This window comes from Manis pentadactyla, chromosome 1 (genome assembly GCF_030020395.1).
Source record: "Manis pentadactyla isolate mManPen7 chromosome 1, mManPen7.hap1, whole genome shotgun sequence".
NCBI lineage: Eukaryota > Metazoa > Chordata > Mammalia > Pholidota > Manidae > Manis > Manis pentadactyla.
In genome coordinates, this window is record NC_080019.1 from 156,119,097 (window position 1) to 156,128,450 (window position 9,354).

General features: G+C 35.6%; 1 protein-coding gene across 1 annotated transcript; it reads left to right on the top strand.

Annotated features, from left to right (window-relative positions):
• Positions 1–569: 569 nt before the first annotated feature.
• Positions 570–2,581, top strand: LOC118927872 (olfactory receptor 5K1). The gene has a single exon (XM_036916559.2). The coding sequence runs from the start codon at positions 570–572 to the stop codon at positions 1,539–1,541; it is 972 nt and encodes a 323-aa protein (XP_036772454.2). The 3' UTR covers positions 1,542–2,581.
• The last annotated feature ends 6,773 nt before the right edge of the window (positions 2,582–9,354 follow it).

Genomic DNA, 9,354 nt, shown 5'->3' on the forward strand with positions numbered 1-9,354 from the left:
TTCTCTCTCTCTTCCCTGCTTCCATCTATATCACTTTCCCTCCCCAATCCCCAGAGGTATAAAGACCAATAGCCCTCCTTTTGCCTAAAGCATTTTATTTTCAACTGTATACTCCACTAACACTGGAGATAGTAAATTGCTAAGAATATCCAAATGAAAATAGTCTCTTAAGCATCATTATTAATCATTTCATATACAGTCATTGAAATTATTTGACAATTGCTGACACTTAAATTATGAATCAACTTTATGTAACTCAGATAGAGAAGTTAAATATTCCTTGACTATTCCTCTCAAGATTTCAAAAGCCATCTTGATTCATTCAATCTGATGTCTTTCTTGAAAATATGCTGAAAATGAGTTAAATGAGTAGCTAAAAAGGCAATAGCTTTAGGAGATTGATTTTTACCCAGAACTGAGCACGTACCAACATCCACATAACATATGAAAGCATTATGGAAGGTATTCCTCCTCCTTCTGGGCCAGAGAGAGCTCAGGAGTTGAATTGGGCATATTATAAATTAATACTTCAGTTCTCCACAATTTTTTTCTCAACAGAGAAGTTAGGAATGGCTGAAGAAAACCATACCATGAAAAATGAGTTTATCCTCACAGGATTTACGGATCACCCAGAGCTGAAGACCTTTCTGTTTGTGGTGTTCTTTGCCATCTATCTGATCACCATGGTGGGGAATCTCGGCCTGGTAATGTTGATTTCAAAAGCACATCATCTTCACACACCAATGTACATCTTCCTGGGCAATCTTGCTCTGGTGGATTCTTGCTGTGCCAGTGCCATTACTCCTAAGATGTTAGGGAATTTCATTTCTGAGAACAGAGTGGTCTCCCTCTATGAATGCATGGCACAGTTTTATTTTCTCTGCACTGTTGAAACTGCAGATTGCTTTCTTCTGGCTGCAATGGCCTATGACCGCTATGTGGCCATATGCAGCCCACTGCAGTACCACACCATGATGTCAAAGAAACTCTGTGTTCAGATGACCACAGGGGCCTATGTAGCTGGAAACCTGCATTCCATGATTCATGTAGGGCTTCTATTTAGGTTAACATTCTGTGGATCCAATCACATCAACCACTTCTATTGTGATATCCTTCCCTTATACAGACTCTCCTATGTTGACCCTTATGTCAATGAACTAGTACTATTTATTTTTTCAGGCTCAATTCAAGTCTTTACCATAGGCAGTGTCTTAATATCTTATCTCTATATTCTGTTTACTATTTTCAAAATGAAGTCCAAAGAGGGAAGAGTTAAAGCCTTTTCTACCTGTGCATCCCACTTTCTGTCTGTTTCATTATTCTATGGATCTCTTTTTTTCATGTACATTAGACCAAATTTGCTTGAAGAAGGGGATAAAGATATACCAGCTGCTGTTTTGTTTACAATAGTAGTTCCCTTACTAAATCCCTTTATTTATAGCCTGCGAAATAAGGAAGTAGTAACTGTCCTGAGAAAAATTCTAAAGAGAAAAAAATCTCAAGAAAGTTGGAAACAAATTACATCTACTGTAGCTAAGTGATTTAAATGCAGAAAAAAACTTCCAAGTGAAACTGCACAGGGGAAATGCACAAATAATATGTAAAATACTAAAATATATCACAGTACAATCAATTTAAGCAGCAATATGTCTTAGAGAAAAATATATAGAAGAAGTAAACTGTGCTAAATCTTTACCCAAAATAATAAAAATCAAAGCCAAACTTTGAATTCATTCAAGAAACAACAATATCTTGCCAAGCTCAAGGACTATCAGCATCATGGATTATCAGCACCCAAAAGAAAAACACCAAACGAGCAACTAAAAATATAAAGGAGAATTCTATTAAAATTTATAGCCAGCCCACTTTAATAGTCTTGAGCTTAACTTTGAGTTAAGCTGAAAAAGTTTCAAACAATGAAATCATTTACAGCCGTGAACAACACAGTTGAAGCAAGCAAATGTTGAAGAAGCACTTTTGATAGCATTTGGGGGGACATTATTGCAGTTAGGAGAAAAGTAGTGAAGGAAATGAAAGTGTCAAATATAAGCAAATATCATAAATATAATATTTCCAAGTTGAAGTTCCTAAAGAGTAGAATAATTAAACAAAGAATGTCAATTTTCAAGAGTAGTTATCTTACTCCTGCATGAGTATGAATAAAGATGCCATACTAGAAAGTTCCAGGCAAGTAGTCAAACATCGTGTAGGATTTGAAAAGTGTTTGTTGTCTGTGAGCTAGGCTAAACTTCTCTATATCCCTTTCTGAGAGATGAAGAAGGGGTTCAACAATGGGGGCACTGCTATATTATATGTAGACATGAAAAAGAGTATGATTGTTGAACTCTGTATGTAGCTTCTCTAAAATAATTTATTTATTTTTCTTTTCACCATTGCAAAACCTGAAGTTGTGGAACCTACATAGAACTGAATAATTTCACGTAACATAATGAAAGAATTATTCCCCAATTATTCATTCAAAACAGATTTGAAGTAGAAGCATTGCTCTAGGTGCTGGGATGTATCAGTTCCCAAAATAGCAGATTTTCCATCTTCTTAAATAATAGAACACTGCCATAATTTTAACAACTTCTAGATCAAGGAGGACCCATCTCAAGTAAAAGAAAAATTCCCTCTTCAACTTCTTCTCTTGATGTTCTGAGGTCACATCTAAATTCTCAGAAGACGATTGTCAGATTGCAGCCAGTGGAGGCTGACTTCACATGGAAAATGAACATGTTGTGTCTACTTGGAAAAAGCAGTGGGAACACAGGTGCAGTATTTCCAGTCCCCTGACTTATGAATACAAAATCCTAACCACTTAGTTTCTATTTGTAATCTCCATAAAAAATCTAATCTAGCTCATTCTATGTAATCAAACATTTCAAGATTTGAAATTGAGACATTTCAAGATTTCCTTGGTTGTTTCAAAATTGAACCCCATTAATTAATTTTTCCCAACCCCACCTCCATCCTTCCTTGGTTGAATCTAAACGTGTAGGTACTTGATTGATATTATGATATTAGAGGCAGATGTCATGTTACAGTCATCATCTGAGATGGTTGATCTTGTCTGACCCTCTGGTTATCTCTTCATCAGACTTTGGTTTCTGTGTTTGCGTCTAGTCCCCAGACTAGATATGGAAGCATGATTTCTGCTAAGACATCTACTTGTCAAGTCCATAAGTCTGCTGGCTTGGTCCCTCTTGCTCTTTCTCTCCTAAATTCTGAGTAAATCCTCTTGACTCCCCTTCTAGAATATATAAGAGATGGAAAAATCAGTATTTGGTAACTGATATATCACAGCACCTGGTTGAAGAAAAAGTCCAGAGAAATCTGAAGGGCACCATTTCTGCACTTCTGATGCACAGTGTACTGGTTCAGTGAAGGAGTCTGAAAGCTTTCATGTGTTCCATTGGGAGGTACCTTTCATCCATAGATCTCCAAACTTCTATAGGCATTTGATTGCCTCCCATCTGATTCCCAGGACACCCCCTGGGAATTTAAGTCACAGAACCCCATCTCAGCAAACACCAATTATTCCCTTCTTTCTCTCTTTTTCCCCCAACTCACTAAATCTTTATTTCTCAGGTGATACCTAGCTCTTACATCATTGTAAATATTTCCCAAATCGACTATATATGGAATAAATTTTGACTTTGGAACAGTCCTCAAAAGAGAGACTTCTTCAATTTATTTTCTGGATTTTCTGGATTTTCAAAGATATGTTTAGGGAAAAAATAATGTGAAATTGATATTGTGCTCTGGTGTCCCTCTCTTCAAGCAATAAATCTGAACTGCACAAGTTGCTGTCTGAAATGCACCAGATATGATGACTGGGAAAAGCAAAATTATATACAGGCTTCATATAAGCTTAGGGAGAAAAAAAATCTCTTAAAATGAATCCTTTTAAAATTTTGACCAGTACTTCATGGAAGTGGAAAAAAGAGATTTAAGACTTTACTTTGAAAAATAAAACTAAAACTTAGGGACATAAATATTTTATCTCAAATCAGCTAAGATTTTCTTATAATCACAAATGTATACTAATTATACAAAGAATCAATCAAGTACCAGTGTTTCACCTGGTATTATTTTCCAGAGGAATAAAGTATCTTAACTAGATACAACCTTTACTGACTTTTGAATTCAAGAAATAATTAGGAATGAATAATAACAATAGAACAATTTGTAAAATATCCAAAGGATTCACCAATTTTCTCAAGGGTTCATCTTAATCATTATTGTACAAATTCTTATCTATCGAATTTGTTTTATTATTTTCATTTATTATTCACTCTTGAATTGTTCTAACTCTACTTGGTCCTATTTGTCAAAGGGGCTTTATACCATATGATTTCACTTGTATGTGGAACTAAAAAACAAAACAAATGAACAAACAAAGCCCAACAAAAACAGACTCATAAATACAGAGAACAAACTGGTGGTTGCCAGCAGGAAAGGGGTGGGGAGGATGGGCAAAATAGGTAAAAGGGATTAAGAGGTGCAATTATAAAATAAATAAGTCATGCGGATGAAATGCACAGCATAGAGAATATAGTCAATAATTTTAATAACTTTGTATGGTGACAGGTGGTAACAACACTTGTGGTGAGCATCTTGTAATGTATATAATTGTAGAGTCATTATGTTGTTCACCTGAAACTAATATATATTATAAGTCAACTATATGTTAATTAAAATTTTTTTTAAAAACCCATCATTAACTTGAAAGAGTGAATTTGTTCTTGCGAAGTAAACTTAATTTAGGTTAACCCATATGAAATCCTTTTTTTGTAGAACAAAAACTAGCAGAATATAAACAATTCATGCTTCATCCTAATATATTTTCACAAATAATCCCAATAGTGGTATGATGAGCAAGCATTTTTTTCTTGTATGTGCTCTCATTAAAACTCTTTGAGCCACTCCGTACGTACACCAGCCCTCAGCCTTTGCTCTCTGTCTCACCAGGTACTTCATATAAACTTTCATTTCTGCCTCTCACATACCTCTTTTGAGGGGCCCAAATGCAGTACAGACCTGGAGCCAGACCAAGAATGAAAAATACATGTCCCCTCCCCACTATGCCAAACCCATCTCTCTCAAAATTAATTGTCCCAGGTTGAATTTCCTAAGAAGAAGGCTGTGAGATGGAGTTTAGTCGACAGGATTTTAGAGGATGCCTTTGGGGCTAACTCTTGTGGGAGGGGAAAAAGATTTGGCAAAGGAAGAGATCCAGCACAATACAGACCCCTGACAGCACAGGTAAGCCCCACAAAGTCCCTGGATCTAGAAGTTTCCAGCGTTCTCCTGAGAAAATAAGGGAAAAAAAAAGAACTTTTAAAAAAAAGAGAAAAATCAGGTAACAAAAGAAAACTTCAAAAAATTATAGTTCATATCATCAAAGAAATGAAAAAGGTATGGCATCCAAAATATAAGACTTGAGCTAAGTAAAAGGAACATTCAGAATACAAAAAGACTAAAAATTTTTAATTAAAATAGCAGAATTTTTTTAAAAACAAATTTGAGTTAGTAGATTAAGCTAACCTAATATTTTAGAGACAACAAAAAGATTGAAAATTAAATAAAAAGGGACAGGCAGGTTATATTCAAGAACTCCAACATTCAAATAATGAGTTTGAGAGAGAGAGAAAATTATGTATTCATGTGAATAGAAATATTGCATATTGATCTAATCAAAATTGTGATACAATTTTACTGAGGGATTAGGATAGAGAAAGAGTATGTTTTAAGCAGAAGGAATGGTACAATGAGAGAGCTATATACTCCTCCTATGTGGAAGACATTTAATAGAAATATATAAAGCCAAAAAACTGAAATAGCAATGCTAGCATATTGTTTGGAAATACAAAAATATAAATAAATAAAAATAAATCCAGAGAAAAGTTACAGAAATTGAAAATGGTTGAGGATTGGGAAAGGCAGATGCTAATTTCCATTTTAAGCCATGTAAAATAATCTGATTTCCAAAATTCTACATACAAATGACTTTGATAAAAGTAAAAGGTAAATGTTAAAACATCTGTAACAACATATTATGTCAACTTACACATTTTTCTCCTTTCCATTTCCAATGCTTATGGTAGAAAACAAAGCATTTTTGAGGAAGGGTATGTTAGTTCCAAACATTTTAAATTCTAATCTTTTTTTGGCTTCTGTGTCCATCAAAATAACAGAAACTTGAGAAAAGTATGTAATTACAAGAAGTAGCAAGAGAATATGCACCATATATGCCAAGGCAGGACCTAAAGGAAAGGTACATATTAATGGTTGCAGGCAGGGAATAAGAGAATTGTTGTAAAAGGTGAGAAATGAAACTGCAGGCATTGGAAAAGGATAAAACTTGAGGAGGTTCATCCTGAAAAATGCCAGAGCTGGCTTAGGCAGGAGGTATATCAGGCCTGGTCCAGCTATACAATCTGAAAAATATTTGTGACTTTACAAAATAGCAGCAGAATCACAGAACCCAAGAATGGACTAACAGTTACCAAAGGGAAAGGGACTGGGGAGGATGGGTGGGAAGGGAGGGATAAGGGCGGGGAAAAAGAAAGGGGGCATTACAATTAGCATGTATAGTTTGTGAGGGGGCACGGGGAAGGCTGTACAACACAGAGAAGACAGGTGGTGATTATACAGCATCTTGCTATGCTGATGGACAGTGACTGTAGTGGGGCGGGAAGGGACTTGGTGAGGGGGGGAGCCTGGTAAACATAGTGTTCTTCATGTAATTGTAGATTGATGATAGCAAAAATTAAAAATTAAAAAAAAAGATATATTAGGCCCCTTGGGAAGAAAACTTCTTTACCATCACACCATGACTTATGCTCTGGTTATTTATTGCTATATGACCCCAAAATTTTGGTGACTTAAAACAACAACAATAACTATATTCTTATCCCCCATGGTTTGGGGAATTGACTGTTCTCACCTAGGCCAATTCTTGCTCAGTATATATCATGTAGCTGGAGTCCCATGATGGCTGGGGATGCAGTCATCTCAAAGGATTCTTCACTTGTGTGACTAGTCTCATGTCAGATGAAATCTCAGACAAGATGTGGTGTCTCCTTGTGAACTGGTGCTATGGGTTGAATTGTGCCCCATAAAAATTCCTAACCCCCAGTACCTCGGAATGTGACCTAATTTGGAAATAGGTAAACAAGTTAAATGAGATTATTAAGAATGACCCTTACCCAATATGACTGGTGTCCTTTATAAAAAGAGGAAGTTTGGACACAGAGACAGACATGAGGACGATACAGAGAGATACAGGGAGAATGCCATGTGAGGACACAGAATTGCAGTAATATAGCTACAAGCCAAGGAAGGTCGAGGAGTGCCATCAAACCACCCAAAGCAAGGAAGAAACAAGGAGTGATTCTTCTGGACAGGTTTCAAAGGGAGCATGGCCCAGTTACAGTTTAATTTCAAACTTCTAGCCTCCAGATGTGTGGATGATAAGTTTCTGTTGTTTTAAGCCACCCATTCTGTGGTATTTTGTTATGGCTGTCCTAGGAAACAAACACACAGGAGATTCCTTACAGCATAGTTCCTGAGCTCCAGGAATGAGTGCCCCAGGAGAGCGAGGCAGCAGGACAGGGCATTTTAAAGGCCAAGTTTTGGAAGTCACATAACAGCACTTCCTGTGTATTTCATTCATTGAGGCAATCACAACATTTTACTCACATTCAAAGACAGGGGACATAGACTGATGCAAAGGGTGTCATGACACTGTAAAAAGAGCATATGGATTGAGGTCTACTGTGTTGGCCATCACAACTTACACAACTTTCAAGAGTTTAGGAGGAATTGAGATGGATGATAGAGCAGGAGGGAGGGCACTTCATGGGCTGAGTTTGGAGGGAGAAATGTTAAGGACTGCTTAACTCACTTGTTCTTTATAAAATTTGTTTTGCCCTAGATAAATATAAGATGGCTGTTTTAAAACAAGAAGTAAAGTAGTGAACTCTAAGTGACTCTGGCTGTGCAGTCTGGGCTCCTCAAATATTTTCTAACTTCTATCCCCCCAAGTAAGCCAAAATAAAATGAGAGAGATACAATTATCCAAATGTGACAGGTAAGAAAATGTAGTCCAGTACAGCTGAGTCACTTAATCAAAGTCCTGCAGTAGCATTTGTGACCTGAACCCCAGGCTAATTACAAAGCCCACATTCTCAGTTTTCACATAAGAAGTCACAAAAGATCATCACAGGGATTCCACAGAATTGTTAATTTAGCACATATAGTGCAGAATAGCCCTTTTTAAAAATCAATTTCCAAGATTTCAAAATCAGGAGAATATTTACAAAAGCAAATTTTAAGTTCTTTTGAAAACCTGGGAGGTCTGGCAACAATTAGTACTTTTTATCACCTGCCCAGCCTCTCTGAACATTTATTTTATTGTGTAATCTTGCAATTTTAATACTGCCTCTCATCATATATCAATATCTCAATACTTACCTTCAATAAAAACATTTACCAAGTTGCCACTATAAACTATAAAATATGCTTATTTGAACAATTTCTCACTGTCTCAGCTCACTCTTAGAGTGAAAACATTAAAAAGAAGAGAAATGACCAAAAATGCCAGGAAGGATAATTTACTAATTCTTTGATTATAGTCTCATATATAGTAGGTTATTTTAAAAGCAAAAAGAACTAACAGTAAATAAGTAAGCTAAATATATTCGTTTTTAAAAGGAAAATCTTTTTCAGTAGATAGTTGACTGTTGAGCTGCACATTCTTTTTTTAAAAAATCATTTTATTTCAGTTTTATTGGGCAGGAGGTACAGGTATGAACTTGACAGAAATATGGTAGAACAATAGTCAATATAATTCATATTAAGGAAATACATTTTCCTTTTATTAATTATGAACTATTTCAGTTAGTTTAAATTATCTTTATCTCTTTGTATTATAATTTTATGTTTTGTTTATGTTGGTGAATTAATATCAATCCCAGGAGACAGAGACAACATATCTAGTTAGTCCTATTTAATGTACTAACAAGAAAGGCAGTTCTCTTTCACAAAGGAAGGAAAGCCAAATAGCCAAATGTTAATGTGGCAAAGAGTGTATTATCAAGTTAGTTTGCTGATTTGGGAGAGATGAGCCATTATATACTGATATTACTTACAGAGGTATTTTCTTCAATACTCCCTTTAGAAGAGAAGGATAAGAGAACACATACAATATGAAGGAAAACAGATAAAAATCCAAAACTTTCTGTTAGGAGAAAAAACTACTGGGAATTTTTTAAAACATTATTTCACACAGAGATATGCATCTGTGTGGAACCAGTTCTTCAAATAACCAGAGAGAGAACATGAGAA

What these genes read in the sequence shown, in the direction of transcription:
- LOC118927872 (XM_036916559.2), top strand. Translation starts at nt 570, where the DNA reads ATGGCTGAAGAAAACCATACCATGAAAAATGAGTTTATCCTCACAGGA.